Raw genomic sequence first — 27,811 nt, 5'->3', positions numbered from 1 at the left:
TTCCCACCCTTGGCCATTGTCTGTAGTAGAGGAATAATATTTTGTTTTCTGTGAAAGGGCCAGGAAGAAGTTAAAAAGATGGCTTCTGTTTTTACAGCTGCTGAGGGGACATGCTTGGCATCTGCAGGTCTGGGCAGGAAGCCCCAGGATGTGACTTAAGGTCCACATAGCATGCAGACAGGCAAAGTTGCACTGCTCGACCTTTAAGGAAGATACCAGACTCCCTTCCTTAGCAAAGAAAGATGGAACTTCTGTTGAGAGGAGTGTTTAAAAATGTGAAATACTGATAAGCATAGATTGTATAACATGGCTTTGTTATCTAGGTATATCTGAGAAGAGGGGACTTAACTTTCTGGGATATATTGGGACTGAAGAAGAATTTTCCCTTGATCTCCGGAAAATGCCCAAGTTGCTGTTTGTTTTCCTAGGAGTAGAATAGGAGTGAAGAAAGCAGAAACCTTTGCCTGAAGAAAACATTAATTTTCTCCCTGTCACCTTTGAGGGCGTTTTCTATCATGCTGCTTTTAAGCAGCAGACTGGGGGTGAAGGCAAAGAAAAAACAAGAAGAGACTGCAGATCTTGTCCTCCCTTGTTTCAGTATCATCTCCAACTGCTACTCCTTGATACTTGCTCTGGGTGGTGCCTTTAGCAGTGTCCCAGAATTGGCAAGCTATCTCCACCCTTCTCCCTTGATACAAGGATCAAAATAAGAAAACCAGCCACCTCCTGGCTTAGCCCGGTTGCCCAGTCCCATACACTTGTACGTATGCTCACATTTCCAGCACTGATCTTGGGTTTGCAATTATTTCTGAGAAGTCAGGTGACGTGAGCTCTCTGACAGTATAATGTTTGCTTGCTTACTTGATGCCGATGCTGCTAGAGTGTCAGTCTTTGCAGACCAGTGGCTCCTGGTTTGTCCATGGGTCGTGCATGATGGCTTCCTTCTCGTGGCAAGGTTGCACTGGAGTTGGGAATGGAGTGGGCTCTTTGCGGCGTGTTCCTTTTGACAAACCCTGATGATCTGATGGTTATGTTCTTTTCCTTTTTTCTGTTAGAGCCTTTCTGCAGACTTTCTGTTCAGGGCATTTGTTACTTGGGCAATAGAAAACATTGTCTGTTAGCACCTCTGATCTCTTGTGCCTTGCTAGGGCTCTTTCTGGATGGATGAGAATGAGGCCTCCTGGGCACTTGGAGATAACCTGCGAGGAGAGTCGGTGGTTTTGGTTTCCCATCTGGTAGGTGTGCCGTGAGTGCAGCCATTCACTGGCTGGTGTTTGAGCGGTGGACTCTGTCCGGCTCTGGACTGTTTTCCAGCTTAGTGTTTGTGGTGATGTCAGGCAGTGTGAGAAGGGAACATGACTTGGCAGGACAAAGTCTGCAGAAAGTTCAGCCCTACATTTGGCCAAGAGCCTCGGAGGGAGTGATATCTACACACACATTCTGCTACACAGCCTGTCACACGCCCTCTCACATGCTCTCTTCCTGTCACACAGATCCTTCTTCTTCATTTTTAGACCTTTAATGAAAAAAACAAAACATTCCCTCCTCCTTATTTTGCTGTAACTGTACCTTCTAAGAGTTTAGTTGCAATGACCCGCAAAGCAGAAATAGACCCTACAGGCCACTATCCAGAACAGTAAAGTCAGAAGCAGGGCAAGCTTACTTTGCAAGAGAGCTCTTAATAGTCCTTTATTCTGACCTGCACCCCTATGTCAGTCTGCACTGTGTTTCTTGGCAGCTCTCTGATCTCTATTCTTGCTCTACTGCAGTCTTCTAGCTGATCTAGGTTTGGATGCGTACATCTGCTACAGGGTGAGAACCTTTGCCTCCTCTCCTGTTCTTCTAAGAGCAGTGTTAGCAAAACCTGCCAAAATATATCCCCGGTAATGGATGCGAGGAGAGTAGACTAACAGTCCAAGCTTACTTTGAACCAATTTAAATCTCTGTTCCAATATCTCTCCAATGTGTTCTTTATATGGGTATTCTGTAGTACTGTCATTTCTTCCTGACCTCTCTGCTACCTCTAGGGGTGATATTCTATGAATGTGAATTGGTAGCTTTCCCCTACTGCCCTTAAGGGAATCTTAATGAATTTCCTGCCTGTTTTGCAATCCAGTACTGTATTTCTGTTTTGCCTGTGAGAGCGGTAGTATTTGTTTTGATGCTTTTAGGTGGATGGTGCTTGGATACTAAGTGCTATGTAGATACATTACAAAAAGGCTGTTTCCCAGAAACAATCCTGTTGCAGTTGTGGTGATGTGCAGCATGTTGATGAAAGTACTCTTGAGGTGGGAGGAAAGGAATAAATCAGAAAAATGAACAAACAAGTGTACATAAACAATCATATCCCTTTATTCTGTTGGTTTCCTCTTTTGCGTCTTATTCTCATGTTCTTTTATTTCATACTGCTAGAGGATGGAGAAGACCAGTGTTGAAAGAGAAGGCGGTTTGGACAAGAGTCTAAAAGTTGAGGGCTTTTAAGTTCTCTTCCTGGCTTTGCTGATACGTGATACGTCCAAAACAGCTTTACTTGTCCTTGGTCATCTTGTCTTCCTGGTAAAATACTGCAGCCGCTTCTTACTGCTGTAACCTGTTCTGGTAGTAGTTCGGTGCAGGCAGTGGATGGGCCATGTTCCTCTTCAGAGGAGTCAACAGCAGTTTGGAATACCAATGTTGAAGAGATGGGCTGAGACAACCTGGGGAGCTGAGCAGTTTTCCCTTTTGTGATGGTAGCTGATAAAAGCAGTTGGCTAGAATGGGCATGGGCATTAAATGTTATTCCTTGACTGCATAGTTGAGTGGAGATTTTTAAGGAAACAATCAAGTAAACAGTATGTTGTGTGATTATTTGTTGTTACCATATTCTTCTACATGCAGAAAAAGGTCTACAGTGCTCTTTTCTAGGCGTAATCTAGTTGATTCTCTTACCGCCTATGGACTAGTTTTAACTCTCTTCCTGGAATCTCCGCTATCAGGGTGTTGTTTTGCGTATTCATTGTTGCTGCTTTTTTTTTTTTCCCCCCTGCCCCCTCGCCCCTGATCTCCAGTTTGGAGATAGCATTAGGAATGACATCTCAAATCTGCCATGAAGTCAGACTTGTGTTCCCTGAAACAGAAATGTGAGACTGAGAGTTGTAAAGAAGGAATGTAGGATCCAAGGTAGGGTTTTTTTTTTTCTATAATGTGGCACCCCCCGTGGAAGTCCACAATCATTGAAGAGGGAGGCTTGTAACTATTTTTTTTTTTTCCTCACTTCTATGCAAGCCCCATTTTGGAAAAAAAAAATCCACCAACAAACAGCTTTTGAACCTAGCTGGTTATTATTATTACCTCTGATTTGGATGATGCTGTATGTTTCCTGTCTCTTTAACCCTGTTCTCTGGAAGACTAAAGAAGCTCTGAGTCTTAAAACTGTTGCTCCAGAGAATGGCTGACTGTTATGTTTTGGATAGCTTTGTATAATTGTGTAGAAGGAGGTGTTCATGGCTCAGTAAAGCTAGAGAAGGAATCCAGAAAGAAATGGAGGTCTATTGGCATGTTTTTTCCATGCTGCCGTGCAGTGACATTTATAAGGAAACTAAGGTGATGGGGTCAGATCTCATTTTCAGTCTTCGAGCAGGACGTGATGAGCTGTCACACTGCATGTAGGATGTGCTAAGAGATGGTCAGCAGCATGAGTAATGAGCTGCAAACATCTCAACTTTAATTTTCCAAACAGGGTCTTGATAGTTAGCGGGTTATTTTGCGTAGGAAGTTTTCTAGGTTGCTTGAACACTTTTCATGTTTGATTTGTTCTTTTTACTGTGTGTATCTGGTGGTGTGGTTAGAAGTGCAAAAGAATTGCACCGGTTAGCCAATACAGGGGCCCTGGGAAGAAAAAGAAACACTAAACCAAAACCACCCGTGCATAGATAGATGTGCAAGGGAAAAAGTACTTACTGGTAGGATAGCTTAATTTGCTTGGGGAAATTGTGAGTGGTACTGGCAAAAGAGCACTGTTGGCATTTAAAGTGAGTTTCCATAGGGAGAGTTTGCTATTATAGCTAATGCTGACAAACATATTCTGTAGACAAGGTTCCAGGCTGGATCCCCTCCCTTTCCCTTCTTCCCAAAGAGGAGCAGAGTGCTGCCCTTTGCCCCTCTGTTAGCAGGAGGGGGCAGCTGCTCTGCTTTCTGTGTTTCCACCTCCTGGGAGGAGCACAGATGGGATTTTTCCTGTTGGAAGCCCTTATGAAGGCCTCAGTTGTGCTTCCTGCCATCTGAGGGTCTGTGCTGATAGCAGTGTCAGCTGTCGATGAGCTGGATTCTCAGCCAGACATGGGGTATTACTGCAGTTCTGCAACAAACAGCAAGTTCTGCTGTGTTCATCCCTGCGGGTGCTGCAGAAGTTGGTGTCGCTCCAAAGTGGCTGTGCTCTGTCTGCTCCCATGTCGGGACGCTGGCTTCACAGCTCATCTGGCTGGACAGAGGGGTGACCTGTCATTTTACAGAGCAGCTTGTAGGGGAGAGGAAGGAAGGTGGAGGGATGCTGCTACTGTAACATCTTCTTTGCTGCAACCCGTTGTATGCCCTAGTTTTTGCCATTCCTGAGGTGGTTATACTCTAGGTTAGCCAGAAGCTGAAGGCTAAGGTGACAGTAGAAAGCCTAGAAGGGATAGAAGGGACTGGAGCTTTGTTACCCAGACCTGGCTTGTGCTGTTTTCCAGAGTTCAAGGGAACTTACGTCAATGGCCTTTAAAGGAATTTCACTGGCAGCAAGGTGGCCACATCACTCTGATATCACTTGTTATTAATTTCCGGTGGTTAACCAGGGAAAAGTCTATCCTGTCTTACCATCGTCTCTTCCCTCCCTGCCTCTTTCTCTCTCCCTTTGTCAGAGGGACTGATACTTCCATGCAAACAGGAAGAGAGGAGAGAGCAGCCCTGTGCGCAGCATGAATGAACTCCAGTAACCTCATATCCTTTCTCCTCCTTTCAGTTGGAGGACCAAGGGCATCTGGCAGTTGAGAGAGGGAGGGAGGAAACAGAAAAGCACAGCCCATTTCAGGATTTAACCACCATGAAAGCAATCACATGTATACTCTTTTCCTCTTGCTCCTTGTGTTGACATGGCACTCCTTGATCAGGCAGAAACCAAGGGGTTAAGACAAGGGCAAAACCAAAACCTCAGCCGTTGACAGACAAGGAATATTGAGAGGCCGGTGAGAGGGGAGGGAGCATCTCCTGCTGGATGAGGCGTGTGAATGGGACAGCTGAATTCTTCAAAACAGTTACTGTTGGGATGAGGAGATCCTTTGCAGGGCTCATAGGTTCTTGGGGGGGACTGGAGTCAGCGCATTCTGTCTTCATCTGATATACCATTTGGAAATTTTTGTTCCCTAAACAGGGGGATCCACTGTGTAGGAAAGAAACAAATCCTGTACTCTGAAGATCATGGACAAGGAGTGAGTTTGGTTGGTTTTATGTGGAGCAAAGCAAAATTACTTTGGGCTGATTCTGCCTTGAATTATTGCATTCTTTTTGGTAGTGTAGTTGTGCCTTACGATCCTAATTCACTTTACTCACCAGTTTGTTCAATGGAGAGAGAGACTTCTTTTTTGTTTCGGTCCTGTATTCCTCCTTACCTGAGATAGGGTGGAACTGGCTTGGAATTTCTGTTGCTCTCATTGTTTGTTTATAATAGTATATTTTGTGGGTCGAGAGCATTAAGTCATACCAGGTTCAGTCTCAGAAATGTCTGCAGACCTATTTGCATTTCTGTTGTAATATAAGGTCTAATTTTGGAAGGAGAATTATGGAGACTGCCCTCCAGTCTCCCAGAACTTGCCTTAGGGTGTTTTTCCGTAATAGCCTGACTTTCCCTTCCTCGGTTTCCTTCTATTCCTTTTAGGCATACCATCTTTCAGAATAACGCCTTTCATCCTGCTGCACACCATCGTTACCCCTTATGCTTCTCTTCCCAGTACTCTTTCAACCAAGTGACATGTTTGTTTATTTTAATCTGTTCAGTTGTTAGTCACTTTTGCTGTTGTTCTCTGAACTCTGCCATGGGCATCCATACCTGACCTCGGTTGGAGATGGCATGGTGTGTGGTGAGGCCAGAGTAAAGTCAAGGGTGGAGACACAGACCAAAGGAAGTCTTCATAATGAGAGTTGGGTGCTGCATTGAGAACCCCAGCAAGCTCAGGGATGCACCAGTTCAAAGGAAGAGACAAATGCATGAGCAAAGGCCATGCCAGAAGTCAGCAAAGTCAGGGTTGGTCCAGCAGCAGCAGTAAAAGCCAAAGTACAAGGGGGAAAGGGCCTCTAAAACTCAGAGCTAGAGAGGCAAACATGGGAATAAGACCTTTAAGTTGGAGGCAAGAGACCAGAGTGCAACTGTCCATCCCTGAGGAGCGGACTGTGCAGCCAGGAGTGACTGGTGGGACTCTTCTGCATAGTTGGCAGAGGTGGAAACAACTTGCAAGGCTCGCAGGGCAGTGCTGCATGCTTGGGTGGCTGCGCGTGGTCACCTGAAGCTTAGCTTGACAGCACATGAAAGCAATGAGGAGGCTGTAGCTCTTTTTATCAGGTTGAGACTGATGGTGGCTTGCAAACTCCTTCCAGTTTGTGATTGTCTTTATGCTCTGAGAGATCAAAATGGATAAAACAATTTCAAACCATATCCCTGCAGTTCTCTGTAGAGAGGTGTTTACAGCAGGGGCACAGACCCAGTCTCTGTTCCCTGAGAGTTACAGAACAGTTCTTTCTGTTCTTTGTAAACATAGTGTTCAAAATCACTCTTTATGCTATCCTGTTGCACTGTTTTACACACCTTACTTTTTCATGGTTTGTCCCTCCCATTGACAACCTGAAGTTGATTATTTTTCCTTATGAATTTTAGCAGTTTTCACATGTAATATTACTTAATTTTCAAAGTGACAGATCTGCATAGGATTCTTTTTCTGCCCTGAAAGGTACAAGTGTCTCTTTCAACTTTTTCCTAATTGAAACTTGTTATATGTGTACTTTTGTCCTGTTTACAGACCTACTAGCTATTCCAGCATTTCTTGAGCTGGTGATAACTTTTTTTTCCTCTGAGACAGCTACGAGGTAGTACCAAGTTCCTTGAGGAGGTTTACTCTGGCTGCTATACCAGAGACAATATAGGAAGAGCATTAGGTCCCAAAATACTGGTTACTCATTGTGAAAGGATTGGCACAGTAGTGTCTCTTAAAGGGCTTAGTTCTGTGCTGGTACTATAGGGTCCTGTGAGGTGTCAGTCCAATAGTTTTTTTTCCCCTTGGCCATTTAGATATGCAGCCAGCATTTGATACCCAATGTAGCATCACCAGTGTGGGAGTTGTACATTTAGATTTCAGCAGATTTCCCTTATGCAGTGTTGTGAGCCCAGCTTTCAGAGGTAGATTCAGATTGGATGCTGGCACGTGTATTGCGTGTCAGAACACATTTAGAAATCAAAATGCCAAACTATATCCTTGCTTTAGGAAGGCCTATACTTCAGAGGTACCTATCAGGTGTATTTGTTCACCAACAGCCTGTTAGGCCCATGCACAAACGCACAGTCCTTGTTGACACACAGCTGTATGATGTGAGCACATCGTGCTAACATATATATACAAATGTAAGGTCTCTTCTGCTGTTGCTGATGTGCTGCAGAATGCGCGCTTGCGATTCATTACCGAACTGAAACATTACCATACATTTTTCTTTGGCAGAAGGCTGTAGGATTTTGTAGTTTACAGGACCAAGACTCTATCCAGTAAATCATCTTTTGAAAGATCCCAGAGACTTGTGCAAACTTCATAAAAAGCTACTGCTTCTTCTGAACATGCGGTGTTTGGAGGTAAAAGTAAGAGCTCATTGTACTATTCCTCTTTTTGTTCCTGCACTCCACAGTACAGTTTCTTCAGAGATGTGCTTGCCTCTGCTCTTGTTCCTGATCCTTAAACTTCTCACAGAAAGCACCAAACAAGGAATGCCAGGGAGAGGACAGACCTGTTTATCAGAAGTGTCACAGTAACTGCATCTGGCTCGTTCAGTTTCTTTGTGCTGTGCTGCCCGATGCTGTCTCCTTTACTTGCCCCCATGAATGTGATCAAATGGGATCAAGCGCACCCTCAACAAGTTTTCTGATGACACCAAGCTGTGTGGTGTTGTGAACATGCTGGAGGGAAGGGATGCCATCCAGAGGGATCTTGACAGGCTGGAGAGGTGGGCCTGTGCAAACCTCATGAAGTACAAGATCAGGTGCAAGGTCCTGCACATGGGTCAGGGCAATCTCAAACACAAGTACAGGCTGGGCGGAGAATGGATTGAGAGCAGCCCTGAGGAAAAGGACTTGGGAGTGCTGGTGGATGAGAAGCTCAACATGAGCTGGCAATGTGCGCTTGCAGCCCAGAAAGCCAGCCGTATACTGGGCTGCATCAAAAGAAGTGTGCCCAGCAGGTCGAGGAAGGTGATTCTGCCCCTCTACTCCGTTCTTGTGAGACCCCACCTGGACATGGAGCTGCTGGAGCGAGTCTAGAGGAGGACCATGAAGGTGATCTGAGGGCTGGAGCACCTCTCCTGTGAAGACAGGCTGAGAGAGTTGGGGCTGTTCAGCCTGGAGAAGAGAAGGCTCTAGAGTGATCTTATAGCAGTCTTCCAGTACCTGAAGAGGGCCTACAAGAGAGCTGGAGAGGGACTTTTTACAGGGGTATATAGTGAAGGGGCAATGGCTTTAAACTGAAAGAGAGGAGATTTAGATTAGATAGAAGGAAGAAATCTATTACATTGAGGGTGGTGAGGCACTGGACCAGGTTGCCCAGAGAAGTTGTGGCTGCCCCATCCCTGGCAGTGTTCAAGGCCAGGTTGGATGAGGCTTTGGGCAACCTGATGTACTGGAGAGTGTCCTTGCCCATGGCAGGGGGTTTGGGACTAGATGATCTTTGAGGTCCCTTCCAACCCTAACCATTCTGTGATTCTAATGATGGACAGAAATTAGGCAAGTTCTGGAGCTTTGTGCCTGTTGATCACAGGTCAGATCAACGACTTGCAGAAGAGTGCTTAAGTGCTTCAGCTGGGCTTGGAAGAGGACTTGGCTGAGGGAATGGGATGAGATGACACTGTTGCTGGAGGACATGATGAATGTTTATGGCACTTAGCATGAGGTGCAAGAGCCAGGGCTGCCACATCTAGTCTGCATTAACAGTACTTTCTGTTGCAAGAGCACTGATCTTGAGACCATTGGTATCTGAGTTGTTCTGTTGTCTCAGAAAGAAGGGGAGAGGGAAGAAATGGAGTAGGGTGAAGCTAGTGGCAACACATTTCAGGAGTGTTAGTGTTTTTGAGACGTGGGTGGCAAGGGCTGGCAGAAAATTGTTTCCTTAGCTTTCATCTGCATGTGCGTCCTCACTGGAGTATGTCTGCTCATCAGGTTCCTCTGTTCTAGATGCTGCATTAGAGAGAAGTGATTGCTTCATCTTCTGTCACTTGGCCAGTCCTGGTTTCCTAAAACTGATAGAGTTGAGACAGACGGTTGGGAGACAGCACAGCAGATTATGTCAAGAAGACAGTGTTCCCTCTTGCAGTTACAACTTGCATCACCCTTCTACATTTTCAGTTGAGATGGTGGTGAAAATTAGATGATGTGAACCTCTAATAACATGATTATTAGTACAAACTTGACAGCATTTTTAGTCATTTGAAAACAATCCTTACGTATTTCTATGAAAACTAACTCCTGGCCTAGTCATACAGCCTCTCACTTGTGTGCCTGTGAGGAAACGTTAGTTTAAATTTCTTTACTTAGCACCAGAGTGCTGCTGTTTATAGTTAGGTTAGTTTTCTACAGCCTGTGACTGTTACTGAATCTGCAAAACTAAAAAAACGCGTCTTAGGAGCAGAGAAGATGAGAGCCCTCCTATCTGGCCTGTTCTGTTTGGAAGGCTGGAGGCTAGTTTGCAAAGTAGGAACGTGTGGGTTGGTTTTACAGCCCAAAGGTAGTGGCTGATAGTTGTTACCCCTCACCATGTCTTGGGTGTGCACGTGGAGTTATATGCCCCTCCCTGCTTAGTAGCTGCAGACTTCTCAGACATTGCCAGGAAGTCTGCAGTCTCTTAGAAACTCCCCTTTGGGCTCCAGATGTCCTGCTGACAGCAAGTTTCTCTCCTGCAGTGTCAGTTACGGGTGTGCAGAGACACAGTTTTGAAATCCATCAGGCTGAATGCTCCTCTTTTGCTTTCTGGAAGCAGAGAATACATCACAGTTGTGACTGGGATGCAGCAAGACTGGGTGCTGAACTGAAGGTAGTGGGGCCTAAGTGCTGTTGCTCAGTCCCTCAGCTGGGGAATCAAACTCTTCCTTTGAAGAATTACTGCGGTACTGCTGCTGGTGATTCACTCTGCACAATAATAAATGTTTGAGTGAGTCTTTTGCGTTGGTTTTAAAGGAATGTGGAGATGCACTGAGGCAGTATGCTTAGCTTTCTGTTTCGTGCCCAAACACGTCCGGAGACATCTGATATTGGCATCAGTGAGGAGCTTACATGGGACTACGAATACAAGTCAGGTTTGGGTTCCTTTCAGTGAAGTTCCTATCTCCATCCGATGCTCTGTGCCTCTCCACAAGGTTTTCAGTTGCTGCAGGATTTACTGTGGAGACTTTTTTTAAAAAAAGTTGATTGTGATAGCTGCATCCTCCTTTGAGGACTGTGAGCCTCTTTGAATTGATTACAAATCACATCGGTTAGGTTGTAGTCTCCCACAATAGGACTTTGTCCTTTCTCTGGCTTTGAGTTTCATACTTACTGCAATGCTTTTATCCTAGATAGTCTCTTTCTCCAGTGATTCAGTGGCTGCGCTCACCAAAGGGGAGGGAGCTCCAAATTCCTTACACAGTCTGAGGCTGTGTTTATAAAGGTCACGTGAATAATATGCTCTGTGGTTTTTAACACCTGCATCCATTATCTGCCACAGTGTAATGAGAGATGGCAGGAGCTCAGCAGGCTGACAGTATGACTGCGTTCATACTTGATGACTGTTTCAGAGTGCTGGAAGAGGAGCGGTTTGTGGAAGTAATGCGTTCATCTTTGCCTTTGGCATTCTAAGAAAGCTGCACGATGTGGTCCAAATACCCAGGACAGAAGAAGGGACTTGGGCTGTGGTGCTTTACTTCTCCCAGCCAGCACTGCAGTGTGTGAGGCATGCCCTGCTTACCCGATACTTTTGTATCTGAGCTGCTGCCCAGCTTTCTGTCACCTCCTGTCTGAATTTCAGAGAGTGGCCTGCTCCCAGTCCTGAGCTCGGTCACTCAAGTTATACTGGTACAGGCCTTTAACGTAGTTGCTTTTTAAATCGGTTAATCCCTTTAGCTTGCATTGGTAAATCACTGAGTTAAGATCAACTGATCAAATGTGTGTTCAATCAGATTAGGGGTGTTTACATTAGCAGTCTGCATCAGGTCTCACCAGGTCTGTGCAATCAAACCAGTAAGGCCTTTTGTTTTTGTGCAGATGGGGCTTTCTGGAAAAAGTGATTGGATTTGTTTTCCAGATTCAGGTTCTATAGTGGAGTTAATGCTGTATAATAAAAGATGATCTACAGTATTGTTTCCAAGTTCCAGAAAAGAGTGTCCTCAGGGTGGTCAATTCCTGAGGGTGGTGTAATGGTCATTTCCGATAGGTATGATGCTGACTTTCAATTTCTTGCCATAAGTGAGGGGAGGATTGATCATCCTTATTTTTGATACATCGTTGATCTTTGGCACAGCTTTTGGCTACTGTACTAATAGAGAAAGCTGGTGTTTCGTAGTCTTTGCTAAATCATTGTATCAAAATTGTCTTAATTCCTGTGTGCTCTGCAGTATATGCCACAAATCCAGGGCAGCTGGCAGTAATGAGCTATTTGTTACTGGAAGCTTTAACAAAGGCCACTGGTGTAAAGTCTGGAATTTCCCTCTTACACACTTGGTGAGGTCGGGGTGAAGTCCCCAGGTGGTATTAGCAGTAATGAAGACTAGTCCTGCTTTGATAATATTTTGGCAATAAAGACGGTTCAGCACCTGGGTGTGCTAATCTTGTACCTTTTACCAGAGTTTGTTAAAATATTGCATTTCAAGAGAACAAATATTGATAAAATGAATTAATTGTCCCTTTTACTAAATAAAGAAACAAATATCGATGCTTGCTTGTAACAGATTTTGGGAGTTAACAGCCTCAGTACTTGTGCTCTTGCCTCTTTTGCATCTGGTTTTTTTTGGTTTTTTTTTGTTTTTTTTTTCCCCACAGGTACTTTGTTTCTGACTTCCAATAGCAGAGAGAAACTAAAGACCTTGAAGGAAGACGCCTGCAGCCCCAGGCTCAGCAGTAACAATGCTGCAGCGATGAGATTATAGTGAGCCCTTCCTGTGTGGCCTCCATGGGTCCCACTCAACTCAGCACACAGGATCATGGGAAGAGGGTGGCAAGTGTATTTGAGATGGAGGAGGAAGGGCTTTCGCTCTTCTCTGGCTCAGAGAACCCCCCTGAGCATGCAGGTATGGAAAAACTCTTACTAAATCCATGCAAGCTCAAGGCTATCCATTCTTTCAGCTGCAAACAGAATTGATACTCGGCAAAATTTTAGGGTGAGTTCTGCTGTACCTGAGGCACTCAGAGAACATCTAAGAATAGAATCAGTTATTGATAGTTGAAGATGGCTGAGTTTATCCAGGAGATAAATGTGTTGAATATTTGGCTTATTTGACCTTCTAGAGGCTAGGTCTGTGGAGTAAAATGAATTTCTTTGTTAGCCTTATCAAAAGCTGCTGAACAATAAAGCTTTAGTACAGGTGACAATCCAACAAGGATTAGTGATGCAAAGAAATAATAGGTTCTTGCAGATTCATATAATGGAAAGACAGGAGAGATTTCCTCTACACATTTCTTTTTTCAGAATGTATATATCCACAATAATGAAGCATATTGTGCCATGATATTCTGAAGCTACATGGCATAAAAAAGAAGACAGGCAGCAGAATCAGAGTAATCTGCCACAAAGAACTGAGGTTTAGAGAGTATCAGGAAATAGAACTCAGATTTTGCAGTTATAATTGCTGCTAACACACAATCCTGCACGTTCAAACTGTAAGATGATGTATAACATCTCTGGGCAGGTACAGGAAAAAAAAGGAAAGCACAAGCGAGATGTCCAGTGTAGTATTGACAACTTAATGAAAATACAACAAATAAATGTATTTATTGAACAGTGAGGCAATGGGCAATCCCCGATATAAAAACGAGAGGTAATCTGAATGTTGTACTAGGACTCACAGTAGAGTAGAAACAAAGAGAGTAGTTGAAAGGTGAAGAGGTATTACCCAATCAAAGTCCTTTTAACAGATCTGAGGACAGGAAAAGAAAACAATTAATAAATGCCTTACAAAAATGCAAGGAAAAAAGCCATGAAATATGGAAAAAATTATTAAATAGGGAATCTACCAAAGAACGAGGACCCTCATGAGGGCTAAAGGTGCAGAGATGGCATTCATGCTTGATACATCTCAGGTTATTCTGTGTTATCTTTGACTGCAGAAAATAACAATAATAAGCTATATAACTAAAATGGCTAGTGCTCAGAGATGGGAAATAATTTACATAGAACAAAGAATAAGCCTATCTGTATCAATAAAACAGTCGTAGGAATGGTAATCAGCCCTTTGTATAACTTCTTAAAGACAACTAAGAAATCCACAAAACAGACAGATCCATCTTGTGGAAGTCATTGGATTACTCTGCTGTCCCTCAAAACATAAGAACACTGTTTGAGACTTCCACAAAGTCATTATACCACTCTCTATATATGTAACGGCAAACTAAGTAGTTTGAAATAACTGTAGGCATTGCATAATTTCCTCTTGGTAATAGATTACGTGAAGAGAAATATAGTAGAACAAGACAGGGGAATATCAGAGACGTAACCTTTCTGGTTGGATATTTTCCTGCTGTCCAGTCTGCAATGAGAAGTGCAGGCAAAAACGAGTGACCTCCAGACCTCTGTAAAGTCAATGGGATTGAAAATCAACACCAAGATACTTAAGACTGTGAAAACCAATATGTAGTGAAGAGCACTAATAATAATTTCTGAGACTGACCTAAAACTGCTTACCGTTTCAGGAATTTGAGCAGAATAGTAAATGTAACGGAGAGTAAAGATAAAAGTATTAAAACCGTATGTGAGAAAATGAGACATACTATAGTAACTCTGGTGCTGCTCAGGAAATGCAGCAGCCTTGTCCTGCAAACCGGTCCATATGAATTAACACCAGTGTAAAGGCTTTTCAGGCATATCTCAACATAACCTGTAGGTTTATCAAGACATGCTGTTTGTAATCTTTATGAACAGCTGTCATAGAAGAATCTAGAATATCTGACATACAGAAAATACACTATGAACTGTGCAGAAGGACGTGTCAGATGTCAGCATGGCTAGAATTAAAGAAATGAAGAGAGAGATGGCTAATACACACATAACATTGGCTACCGTTTGACTGGAATGCTTAAGGTGAGGTGTGTTGGAGCAAACCAAAGGTGTTTTCAGAACACACAGCCAGTGACAGGATTAATATCTGTCAGAATGATGTAAGAAGAACTGAGAGCTACGGCAAAAGACCATCTGAAATGTGAGGCAGTAGTGAAGGCCCAGTGTTTCAGATGGAATAACAAGGTTTAGTAAATGAACTGTCAGTATAAGAGTGCTTCAGTTTTAGGAGTGGTGAGCGCTCTTCTTAAAGAAATGATGGCTTCAGGGTTTTAAAAGTTCACAGAGCTTGTGCAGTGTGCTGCTTGCCTGCTTACTGCCCCTAACTCCATGAAGTTGCTGTCTTCTATCTTGACAGTTTCCCCAAGTGTTCCACTTACAGGGATTGCCTACTCAGTCTGATTTTTGTAGGGTCACAGTTTCAGCACTGGTTTTCTGTCAGTATTGACAACTGAACCATTTTTCCTTATTCTTGTGTGTGAATATGGCAGCAAACAGAAGTAAGAGAACTGGAGATGAATTCTGAAGAAAACTACTTTCTGCAGAGTCTTGGATTTTAGCTCAACTTTTTTGCAGCTCTTTCTCACATTGGTAACTTAACCATCGCTTCTGCTGATGGAAAGTGCAGAAGAACATCTGTCCTGTGCATGTTTTTAACTCTTTTAGCCTATTTTGGAGGGGAACAAGTGTGAAGCTGTATCTGCTTATCTAGTTGAGGTGAAACTGTTTAGATTGTGTCAGTAGTTGGTTTGTTGCTTCTGTTGTCCAGAAGGGGAGTCTGTGAAATGGGAGACTTGATCTTTTCATCCCCGTGTTTGGGATATAGTGTGTTTGAGTGAGGATATCTGTTATTGTAAGAAATGGGACACTCGCCTGCAAACACCATGCTTCCCTCACGTATGTGGGTTTTCTTTTCTTTTCCTTTTCCTTGGTACTGTTTGTTTTGGTAGAAATCCCCCCCTGAAGCGGAAGAAGGGCCCAGCCCCAAGATGCTGGGAAATGAAGTGTGCAGCGTGTGTGGGGACAAGGCCTCTGGCTTCCACTACAATGTGCTGAGCTGTGAAGGCTGCAAGGGCTTCTTCCGACGCAGCGTCATCAAGGGCGCACAGTACGTCTGCAAGAACGGTGGCAAGTGCGAGATGGACATGTACATGCGTCGCAAGTGTCAGGAGTGCCGGCTGCGCAAGTGCCAGGAGGCAGGCATGCGGGAGCAGTGTGAGTGCCGGAAACGGGGCTGGTAGGAGCACCGTGGTGCTGGGACAGGAGGCGTGTGGGGTGGGCTGGGGGCCAACGGGTGTAAGGAAGGGGGCAGTGTGAGTGCTTGGGGTCATGTGTGAGCCATGCAGGCTGCCTGCAGAATGTGTGGGGGAAGTTACTGAGAGCTTAGCAGGGATCATGTGGAGAGGTGAGGCTGTTGTTAGTGGAATACCGCTGGTGTGTGGAGAGCCCCAGCCCTGCTTTATTCCTTGAACATGCTGTTTTGTAAGAACTCGTGGAGCATGACTTCAGAGGAAAGACTCGCAACTAAGATGTATGTGTTCTTCAGTATGCTGTCAACTGTATCAGTAAACTCGGGCTTCAGTCTGTCTTGTGATCAGGACTGCAAGGTTGGTCACCGTGCTCCTTGAACAACAAGCACTTTCCTTTGCCTTATACCGTGACCTTGTGACAGAGGTCGAGGGCATCACCACAGTATTGCAGCTCTCTTTGTGCAGACCCAATCTCGTGCTCTCTTTAGCAAACTCAGCCATTTTCTCACACGAGCCATAAGGCTGCTGTTTCTGAATATTCAACAATGTTCCTGCTCATGTATTGGCAGCCTTCCTCTGCCAAGACGTCCGTGTTTCATCCCTTTGCTGGCCAAGACTGACCAAATGGATGCTTGGTTAACTTCAAATTTGTGTGAAGTCTCCTTTTCTGACATCCAGCACCCAGAACAGTGAGGAACAGAGCGTATTTCAGAAACATCTTATAAAAATACATCTGCAAAAACTAAGTCCCACTGAGCTGCACTAAGGAAGCAATGTTGTTCAGGTTATTCAACATGAAACACAGCGCATCTAACATACATAATCAGTATCTTTGTCATGCTTGTTTGTATCAGCATTACGTATGCTGTCTTTGCCCCATTTCTCCCTGCTCCTGAGAGCTACAAAACAGATGTATTTGAAAAGCTACATAGCAAGGCTACCTGTCCACCTTGCTACTCTTCCATTTCAGGTAGATATTAGAGAGCCACAATATGTTTCTGCATTTACTTGTCTTATGTTGAAGACAGCTTAGGAAAGTTAGGCCAAAAGAAATCTTTGGGTTATTATTATCAAGTGCTTGGCAATTCTTGTCAACACTGTAATCCCTGCTGCAAATTTGCCTTGTTAATCTTGACAGAAACTGAGGGCTTTTTCCTCCAGCTGCTTCACTTGGAAGGTCATTCCAGAACTTCCCTCTGCTAAGCGTTAGGAACATTCTTCTAATTCCCAGACTGAGGTTATTCATGGCCAGTTTAGTGTTCTTAAGCCACCATGAACCGTGAGGTTAAGTAGTTCCTTCATGGCAAACCAAGTAATGTAGATTGCTTTAAATTTAGCATGGTATACAAGCCTGTGCATAGGCAGTTTTCAAGATTCTGTAATATCTGGTAACTTGTTACTCAGCTATAAATTCTTTGTGCATCTGACTCCAAACATGAGGGACTGTAATCACTTGGATCAATTACTTCCCTTCTTAAACCAACACTATGACTAGCATTCCCTAATCTTACAAACTGCCCTTGATTTCATAGTTGTATTGAATGTCTTTGAATTGTAATTTTTGTGTATATGTGCACCTGTGCACACATCCTCCCTGTCGGAAGCCGGGGATAAAGGTTACTCTTAGCTTGAACATGCTATGTTCTTTGTCCTTCCCTCCAATCCTGTGGACTGTCCATTTCGGAATGCTCTCTCACAGTAGTTCTTCATTCCTTGTCTTCATATTTAACATCATTCTTTTGAGAAGATCAAGTCTATACTTGTTCAGTTTTGGGGCCTGCCTTCCTGTGTAGCAGCCATGTTTCCGTGTTACCTGTGTGTAAAAAAAAAAAAAATGGCCAAAGAATCTTTCAGCACTCTTTAATTTTTGTTTGCAAAATCCAGCTTTATTTTTTTTAAATCTTTGTTCCTGAAGATACAGTTTCTTTTCCAATCAGTCCCTTTTCTGTTTTTTGTTTGTTCATGACTAACTCACAGGATGATTCTCTTGAAGATAATCCTTGAATCCAGGTGGATAGTTTCCATTTTTTTTAGATGCAGCTTACAGATAGTTTTTGCAACTTTGACTTAAAGAAACAACAAACCTCCTTTACATTCAAATCGGTGAATTCTTCAGTTAACTTAATTACAGGGCATTAACAGGTTTTGTATTTAAATCATGTAATGAGCAGTTGGTCCAATAATATTTTTCACAACACATGCATCTGAGTTTTTATTCCTTACAATGTTACATCTAAACGGCATATCCTTTGACTTCACGACTGAAGGTCTACTCTTGAAGGACTTGCAATCCTCAGTATATTTTATGCAAAGCTATTATTTCATTATTCATAGAATGGTTTGAGTTGGAAGGGACTTCAAAGATCATCTAGTTCCAACTCCCCTGCCATGGGCAGGGAAACCCTCCACTACACCAGGTTGCCCGAAGCCTCATCCAACCTGGCCTTGAACACTTCCAGGGATGGGGCATCTACAGCTTCTCTGGGCAACCTGTTCCAGTGCCTCACCACCCTCTGAGTGAAAAATTTCTTTCTTATATCTAATCTAAATCTTCCCGCTTTCAGTTTAAATCCATTGCCCCTTGTCCTATCACTACACGCCCTTGTAAAAAGTCCCTCTCCAGCTTTCCTGTAGGCCCCCTTTAAGTACTGGAAGGCTGCAATAAGATCACCCCGGAGCCTTCTCTTCTCCAGGCTGAACAGCCCCAACTCTCTCAGCCTATCTTCATAGCAGAGGTGTTCCAGCCCTCAGATCATCTTTGTGGTCCTCCTCTGGACTCGCTCCAGCAGCTCCATGTCCTTCTTGTGCTGGGGACTCCAGAGCTGAACACAGTATTCGTCTTGTAGTATGTTACTACTCTACAGTCTGCTGCAGATGGGTTGTGCAGAGAATTGTCCTTTCATTCTCAAACTCCATCCAGTATTGACCTGGATGGAGGAAAATGAAATGACACAAGCTGTTAATTTAGCAATATCAGAAGAAGACACAACAGCAGGACAATGCAAAATGTAATGGACACACCACCATGTGTGAAGAGAGCATCTGTTGCATCTGTTTTAACATGACATTTTGGGGAATTGCTCAATGGGGAAAGTGCAGCTATTTGTCTTTGAGATCTGCAGGGCATCATGAAGGGAGCTTGTGTCCTTTGTGAATGCTTTGCTTGATGGTATGATTAAAAGAAAGGCAATGGAACAGCTTAAAGTGGGGAAAAGAGGGAGAAACGAGTGATAAGTATCACTGTCTGCTGTCTGTGTTGTGGATGCTCTGATACACCAGATACAGGCAGCTGTGATCTCTGCCTCTTCATCCACAGCACACAATGTTACCCTGTGTTTGGTGTGGTTTCCAGTGTGCTCCTATGTCATGATTGGTCTCTGACTATTCCTGCTTTAGATGTTCTGTCTGAAGAACAGATCCGACTGAAGAAACTGAAGAAGCAGGAAGATGATCAGGCTCGGACAGTTGTGGTGTGTCCAAACCCTCCAAATCCACCAAGCCCTTCCCACAAACTGACACCTGAACAGTTGAGCATGATAAAAAAGCTTGTGGCCGCTCAGCAGCAGTGCAACCAGCGCTCCTTCACAGACAGGCTCAAAGTGACGGTAACAACTCTATGAGCATACCAAAATAAGAAAAAGTGAAGTTTAGGGAGTTGGGGTTGTGGGTAATTTATTTGGGAGAACAGAGGTACTTTAGGCATTGCATCTGTGGGCTGAAGTTCTGTAAAGAATAGCAAAGGATGATGTTTTAATGGGTCTCATTTTCTTTCTCTCTTCACTTCATCTTCTTGTCTTTCTGCCCTGGCCCCATCTTTCATATATATTCTTTCTCTTCCCATTCCCACAGCCATGGCCCCAAGTTCCTGACCCTAATAACCGTGAAGCAAGGCAGCAGCGTTTTGCTCACTTCACAGAACTTGCAATTATGTCAGTGCAAGAGATTGTGGACTTTGCCAAGCAACTACCTGGCTTCCTGGAGCTCACCAGGGAAGATCAGATTGCTTTATTGAAGACATCTACCATAGAGGTGAGAGTTTGACTCCACCACACTACATAGTAGCAGAGATAAAAGAATTTGGAGTACTCTCCTGGAAAAGAGGTTCCATCCCTTTTTTTGGGATGGCAGACTGAAAGACCTCAGCTATGAGACCATTACTGCAGTGCCAGGCTATACTGGCAAAGGACCATGGAGGAGAATGAGGCAAGAGCCTTGGTAGTGTTAAGCAGGTATTTCCCCTTTCCCAGAAGCAGAATTTACATTGGCATTTTTAAGCAATCTGAGAGAAGCTGCTTGGAGGGTTTTGTTTGGTTTTTTTTGATAGTGTTTTTTCCAGAAATGCTTTAACACTCAGCAGATTATGGATGTTGTAATGTTCTCTCCTGTTTTCAATTCAAGTATATCTACTTCTGGTTTCAGGTGATGTTGTTGGAAACATCTCGGCGCTACAATCCAGAGGTTGAGAGCATCACCTTTCTTAAGGATCTGAGCTATAATCGGATGACTTCGCCAAAGCAGGTGGTGCATTAGACAGGTGTTTCTTCCTTCCCTGTCTCTCGTGTTCTTTCATCTTTTCCTTTTTAATCTGAGCTGCTGGAAATAGTATGTGGGGCCTTAAAGCTGAAGTCAGGTGAGGGGTTTAGAATAGGATTGACCAAGAGCCCTACAAAGCTTTTTTTTTTTGCTTTTACTATGTGATACTAGCTCAGTTCATTTCTTTTTTTTTAGGTGTGAACTTGCCTTGGAAAATTGGACTCTTACAGCATGAAAATCTTGCTGTAAGAGTGCACCTAGGGCTAGCAGCTGGTGTGAACTTCCTTGCTAGTAGAGATCTGACGTGGTCATGTGGTCTTAGAACCGTATCAGATCACAACAAATCAAACCCCAGTTGTCTCTCCTTTGCAAGTATATCACTTGCTAATCTGGATGCATGCTTTGAGTGATGACGTTAGTGTGATTACATTTCAGTTGATATGAAGTCTATACTGTGCACTAAAGCTCTCCACAGAGTGCCTTAGTCATGTCATCATGGCCTGTGGTGATGTGATTTCTGAAGTGTATTTTTTCCAGGAGCAATGAGTATCTGTAATTTCAGATGAAGTAATGGGAAGTATGTATCTTCAGCATTTCTGAAAATGAGACTTTGGCTGTCCTTCATGTGATTTTTTTTTCTTTTTTTTTTTGATTCCTTGGGTAGCTATTTAACCATTTATACTTGACATGGCTTTTATATATGACTTCCCTTTTTAACTCTCTTCCTGGTAGCGTTTTCTTCAGATTATTAAAAAGAAAAAAAGCGGGCAGCTGAAAAGATTCCCTGCCTCTCGTTCATCCTTTTCTGATGCAGTTGTACTGCAGGAAATTAGAATCTTGGATACTGTTTTGGGGGAAAGGCCTAAAGTTTGCAGCATGATTGTATAGCACATAGCACAAAGAGACCTTATTTGATAGTGGCCTCTGTATGTTATGACAGTAAATATCAATGCATTTCTGCCTGACTGCATTTATCAAAGGAGGAGATGAGGAAGCCTAAGTCAGACTCTGCCTCGGCTCTCCCAGCTTTTTGAGCTGAAGGAAATGGCATAGTTCAGACTTCTTGGAACTATATATTTTCAGCTCAGATGGACTTCAGATGAATCTGGAGCATGAGATTAAAGCTCTCTTTGAAAGCAAGAGGGCTACGGGGTTTGGAGGAGGTGATGGTGTGAGAGTGGAAAGTGTAGATCTTGTACTTATGGGCTTCTGACTTTTTGACAGACTTACCCAATAGTTGATGTTCCTTTAGGAATATCAGATTCCTGAGGAACCTGATAGTTCCTTTAACTGTTGCCTAGTAATGTGCTGTGGGGCATTTAAGGCTCTAAGAAAACCTAGAAATAGAGTCAGTTTACAGTTAGAGCCTGATTCCTCAGCCACTGTAGTTGGTGCTCATGTGGTGGGATGTAAAGGGAGGCTTCAGCCACACTTGGAACATAATGGAAGGGTTTTTTCTCTAACTGTCTGTCCTCCTTGCTCCCTGGTGTACTGCAGTGGGTTTCTGGCAGCTTATTCCATGAGAGAGAGAGGAGACAGTTGTCCTTGCCTCACCTTTTTCTGTTATGTTTGTTGCAGGTCTGCAGTTTGAGTTCATTAACCCCATCTTTGAGTTCTCAAAGGGAATGAATGAGCTACAGCTCAATGATGCTGAATATGCACTTTTAATCGCCATCAACATTTTCTCTGCAGGTAAAAAGCCAGGAAGATCTGAAGAGCTGCAGCAGTGAGTCAGAGGGCAAAGAAGTAGAGTTGAGAAAGGTCACAAGCTAACAGGAGTAATAGAGGGTTCGCTAATACAGTCTAGCGATAAAGGGAGTAGGTTACTACCCCTCCTTAGGGTATTCATTATGTTGTGAATTTTCTAGTGCCGCCTCCAGAGGAAATCAGATTCCCCATTTCTGTAAAGGCGTATAGCAAGATCAGCCAATATCTATCTTCCTCATTTGGAAATTGCTGTTTTACTGTCCCCTAAGGTACTTGGCATGTGCACGGTGTGATGCAGGTCGCACGGCAGGAGTGACATCTAGTGGTCACGTGAAGATGCTCTGGATGTGAGACCAGTGTCTCTCTGGGCCGGGACAGGGCTTTGCAGAGAAGCCACCTTTACTCTTTGCTTGTGTTTTCTGTCTTGTGACCTGAAGGAATTTTTTTTCCTTTGTTGCTATTTCCGAACTGGCTTAGCTGCTGGAGAGACTTTCCCGTTCCCTCCTGAATGGAGTGCTTCTCATCTTCACTGGGACAGGAATGTGAGACCAATATATAGTGCTGTTTGGTCTCTCTAACCTTCCAGCTCTACAGGAGTCAGATCAAACTCCCCATGTGCTGTAGACATCACTGAGAAAGAACAGTTATAGAAAACTGATGTAGCTGCTGCAGTCATGGATGACTCTCCCCACTGTGCTAGGTGAATGCTAGATGAGGTTTTGGGGAGAGATCATACTGAGGGACTGGGGTTAGGCAGGGATGTCAAGTCCAGTGAAGCTGCTTGTGACAGTCTGCTTACTTCTAACCTGCTCTTTGGCAGACCGACCGAATGTGCAGGACCAGTCCCTGGTGGAGAGGCTGCAGAACACCTATGTGGAAGCCCTTCATTCGTACATTTGCATCAACAGACCAAATGTAAGTGCCTGACCAGAACGTCTCCAATAATGGCGCAAACTGATTTGGTATTCATGCAGGCACAGTTCGAGCAGTGCCATCTGCAACAGGTCTCTTGCTGCCTGTGCTGTCATGCCTTTCCTTTCTGTAGCTGTTTGAGAGCAGCTGTAAATGCAGGATTTGTGAGCTGTCACAGCCTGCTGTCCTGTATCGTGTGCCATAGTTTAGCGAGCACGGAAAGTCTGGAGTTTCGGGACATGGTGTAGTATTCGTGTACCTCCACACCGCCACCTCCTGGAAAATGCAGATTTAGATGAAGTCAGAATTGTGGTTGTAGTGCATCATCTGGTAATTATTTTTTTTTAAACAAAGTTTTAGTCTGAATTTACTAACACTTGTCTATTTGTCTGACTCTGCAGGACCGCCTGATGTTTCCACGGATGTTAATGAAGCTGGTCAGTCTTCGGACGCTAAGTAGTGTCCACTCTGAACAGGTGTTTGCCCTTCGGCTGCAGGACAAGAAACTCCCTCCCCTGCTCTCAGAAATCTGGGATGTGCATGAGTGACCACATGCTCCCAGGCACTGATGTCATGCCGACATAATGCCATCTCCCAGCCTTTGCTAACGAGAAGCCAGCCTCCCCTCTCCAAAGCACTGAACTCTAGGCTAGGCAGTGCAGGGAGTGATGAGCCTGGGGTTTCAATGTTGTCATGAGACTCTGCAGGAGGCAGCTGGGGTCGATCAGATCGGGGGGTTGGTTTCGATGTAGTGCCCATACCCCAAAGGAATAACGTGAAACATCTTAAAATGGTAGAAATGAAGATCTTCCCACACACACACATACACCTCTTTCTTCAGAGTCTTTCTCTTCTCTAAGCATGTCCTGAGGGCTTGCCCATTGATCCTCTTCTCTCTGGTTGATTATGAAAACAAATTTGCAGGAACTTGCCAAACCCTCTCTATTGAGAGTAACCCAGCTCAAAAGGCTTCTGCAGGGTCCCCAGCGTACCTGGATCTGAGGAGCTCAGGGAAGTCAATGTGGATGTTCTAGGGGTTTCACTGGGTTTCCTATAAATAAATCTCTTGTCTGTGCTGCCCTTTACAACGATTCCAAGAGAAGTAGCTGTTATTTCTTTATTATGAGACTTCATCTCTTGAGCTGCCCTTTCATTCTGGCCCTCCTTTGGAAAAAGGATTCCTCTAATGTGTAGTGCCCTTTGTCTAACAGGCAGGTCCTCTGGATAGGGAACATTTGTACATCAGAAGGATGTCAGGCATAAAATAGTGGAATTTTTTTCATGTAATATATCACAGTTTTATCTCACGGTGGTTCTCGGCCAGTTCACTTCACCTTTGATTTGCTAACAGCTGGAAAACTTTAGTTCAAAACAAATCAGGGCATAGATTTTACCTTTAGAGATGGAATAGATGAAAGATAGGTGGGAAGGACTGGTACCTAGGAAAGATAGGTGTGGTGGAAGGATCTCCAAAACTTCCAAGAATTTGGAGCATGTGGTATGTATTCCAAGGTGGGTGTGAAGATGTATCGGCCAAGGAGAGAGGACACACTGCATTTAGTGAGATATGCGGGCATTGCGTAAGCTGTGGGCTGCACAACTCTCAGATCATGGGCAGCAGGAATATTGGGTGTAACCGTATCCACTTGCGTTTTCTTCCTCTTGCCAAAGTCTTTCCAAGGTACTAGCACAAGGTTTTAATGATGATCATGGGATATGAAAGTCCCTCCTGTATGAGGAGTGCCAGCTGCTTTAGAAGGACACTTGGGTCTTGTATACTTCACTTTGGGCGCTGTGAGATCCACACTGGATTTATGCCCCAAGTTCTTAAGTATCCACATCTATAAGTATTCTAGTATTTACAGCAATATTTTGTCTGACACAAGAGAAATATACTGTTGGTAAAACATGTTCCTTATTTTCCAAGAAACAACATCTTATGGCTGATCTCAGAGATGTGACCTTAAAGTTATCCCGGTAGCTTGGTCTCATGAGTCTTCTCTGTCATAGGGGTCTATGTTTGCTTGCCCGGTGAGCATCCCAAGAGCCTAGGTTCACATGGCTCAGTTTTTTTGTTTGTTTGTTTTTGATTTATTTTTTTGGCTGTGTATCTGAGCGCTATGCCCGTGGTGAGGGTATCGTGTCCATTTTGCACTTGAGGTTGGTCCCCTGCCACTGGCCTTCACTCTGCACCTTTGTAAAGCACTTGTAACAATCTGTAAAATAATCTGTTGTTTTTTATAACTCATTGCAATTGCAAAAATTCTTGTTTAAATCTGTATTTTTAACTAATCTGTTTGAGAAATGTTAATGTTTATATAAAAGAATAAAGCCTAATACAGGATTTTGACATTCTCTGATGTGCTGTCATTACACTGGAGGAGGGTGGAGTAAGTTCTTGATGTAACAAGCTCAAAGCTGATGTGAAAGTGAGTACATAGGTTGGGGAGACGCAAGAACTGCTGAAAAAGAAATAGCAGTGCAACCCCAGGCAGTTTCTTTAGGCCTCCAGTATGAGATTTTTATCTTGCTATGCACCTTGCTGTGTGCCAGAGCTGGCAAATAGAAGAAGTGGATTAAGTGCATGTCATGGAGATTATGAATTATCCATACATGCCTCAGCTTGATTTGTACAGCTATATTCAGAAAGTAACACTTCTATTTCATGTGCTTTACTCCATTTTCTGCATGTTGTGGCTCAGCAGAATTGAAAAAGGAGTCTGGTGTGCCCCTGGCTGTCAAGTCAATTCCAGCAGGATCCTAGCTGATACCTGGTATGAATCCATCAGAGATGATCAGCATAGGAGAAGCAACAGGAATAACTGCCGATGTGCATTACCTCGAAGAGAACGGTGGGACTGGGAAGCAGAGCGCTGTCCAGCATTAGCTGCTTCCTACGCAGTGGACGATTCCCTGCCAGAATGGGAAAGGAAAGTAACTGTCAATTCAGCAAAGCTGCACACCACAGGCTGTTCTGCTCAACTCTCTGAGTTCCTTTACTTTAGAGTATAAAACTTAAATTGGAAACTACTCAACCAGAGGAAAAGGGAATAGGAATAGGTTTATAGGAGACTGCAGCTGGGTGTGAGGTGGGGAATAATGGGCGGAGCTCAAGCCAGGCCTGGGTGGATTAGAGGATGTCTGGGCCCTACCCCAAGGATTTACTAAGAATGAGGCCGTCAACAGTCAGAACCGGCAGTGGCAATGAAGCTGCAGTTGCATTTTCAGTTTAATTCATTTAATTTTCCTTATTTTGAGCTGCATCTCATTTTTATGAATTTGAAGAGAAAAACTGCTTGTTAATTCTAGGGATCTTCAAGGTACAACCCATAACGTTGCTGTTGATGGCAGTGGTGAAAAATGTGATTTTCCTTGGCTCTGGCTTCTCCATCCCTTTTCATTGAGTAATCAAATATAAGCTTGTTGTTTACACAGTCACATTCTTTTTTTTCTTTTTTTTTTTTTAAGTGCAGTATCAGTACAGAATTAGTTATTAGTTTTATAGCAGCTTCCTAGGTTAGCCCAGGGAGCTCAAGCAAGCAGGTGTGGGGGAAGAACTTTCCTTGAGATTGGTGGCTCTTTGTACTTTCGCATTTGCAAAACGCTGCCTAGAATTAAGACTCAGTTCTGCTGCTCTAAGTCTGTGTACCCTGTATTGTTTCAAATTAATTTGCTAACTTGACCCCTGGAGAAATCATGGGATGCTTGAACTACAATCTCGGGCGGCGCTCCCTGTTGGCAGTGCCCTTATGCAATAGCTGTGTTTGCTCACAATCAATTCAGATCAACAGGAGGAGGAAGATGACATGAAATCCCAATTGCCCTACAATGGGCAGAGTATAGGCGTGAAATATCAAACCAAGTATTTCACCATTTTGCACCCTTTTTTTAAAAAAAACCCCAACAAAACAAAACAACAAACCATTGGGATAGTTGTGGTAGTTCTGGTTGCATTTTGGTCTTATTTTAGTAATTTTGGTTTTGTTAATAAATGGATTTGGTTGTGCAGTGTACTGGCTTATAGGAGCTTGGAAGGAATTAAAAAGAGCTGTATCTCAAGCTTTTAATAACCAAATTCTCTTGCAATCTTATGAAGCCAGTAGCGAATCAGCGAGTAAGGAGCTCAGTACACGCAGGGTGAAAGTAGGCAGCACTATCTCCTCGTTGTGAGGCTGTCTTGCCTCGCCTCGCCCAGGCGGCTCTCGCTGGCCTTGCTCGCCCACAGCCCGCTCTGCTGTGAGGCTTCGCCACCTGCTTGCCCGGACGAGGTCTGAAAGCAGAAATTCGACGCTTCGTGTGGCAGAAATGTTGGAACCAGAGAATCCAGGCTCTCTGCATCCAGCCCCGGGGCTGAACGCAGCCTGCTCTGGAGAGGTGACTCCGCGCAGCTTTTTTCCCTCCCTGCCATCTTGCTTTCAGCTTGGTCGTTTGCCCCTCACTGTCCCCGGGTAACAACCGAGCGTGATGGCGCTGCGGGCCGGGGCAGGACCGGACACCGGGGCGGTGGCATCGCCCGAAGCTCCGCGTTGCGGCTTCGCGGCTCCCGCAGGCGCCGCCGAGGCGCCCGTTACGGCGGTGGGGCCGGGCCGGCCCCCGGGGCGCGCGCCGCCCTCCCGCAGCGCTCCTTTCCGCACCGGGAGCGGCGGCGCGAGCCAGCTGCAGCGCCCCCCTGCGGGAGGCCGGTGAGGCGGCTCCCCCCGCCGTCGGTGCGAGTGGTTCGCTCCGCGCCGCGCCGCGCCGCTCCTCCCTCCCTCGCTGCGGGCGGCGGTGGCGCGTTCCTCTCCCGGCGCTCGATGCGGAACTGGCCGGGCGGCGCAGAGTGACCGGGGGGCGGCGGCGCGGCAGGTGAGCGGGGCAGCCCGGCGGGGCGCGGGGGCGGCTGCCCGTGCGGGCCGGCACGCAGGCGGCGGG

The 27,811-nt window shown here is 44.6% G+C and overlaps 1 protein-coding gene across 1 annotated transcript in view; it reads left to right on the top strand.

The window, feature by feature from the left end:
• The window catches only part of NR1H3 (nuclear receptor subfamily 1 group H member 3), a 32,123-nt gene extending 6,879 nt beyond the window's left edge, over positions 1-25,244 (top strand). The window contains 10 exon segments of the mRNA XM_086613496.1: positions 12,269-12,516; positions 13,262-13,263; positions 15,449-15,713; positions 19,145-19,353; positions 19,598-19,777; positions 20,168-20,243; positions 20,246-20,266; positions 21,860-21,973; positions 22,809-22,903; positions 23,302-25,244. Coding sequence (XP_086469622.1) covers positions 12,399-12,516; positions 13,262-13,263; positions 15,449-15,713; positions 19,145-19,353; positions 19,598-19,777; positions 20,168-20,243; positions 20,246-20,266; positions 21,860-21,973; positions 22,809-22,903; positions 23,302-23,448 — 1,227 coding nt within the window. The 5' untranslated portion in view covers positions 12,269-12,398 and the 3' untranslated portion in view covers positions 23,449-25,244.
• Positions 25,245-27,811: the final 2,567 nt, after the last annotated feature.

This window comes from Tauraco erythrolophus, chromosome 6 (genome assembly GCF_009769465.1).
Source record: "Tauraco erythrolophus isolate bTauEry1 chromosome 6, bTauEry1.pri, whole genome shotgun sequence".
NCBI lineage: Eukaryota > Metazoa > Chordata > Aves > Musophagiformes > Musophagidae > Tauraco > Tauraco erythrolophus.
This window is presented reverse-complemented; position numbering and strand designations above follow the sequence as displayed.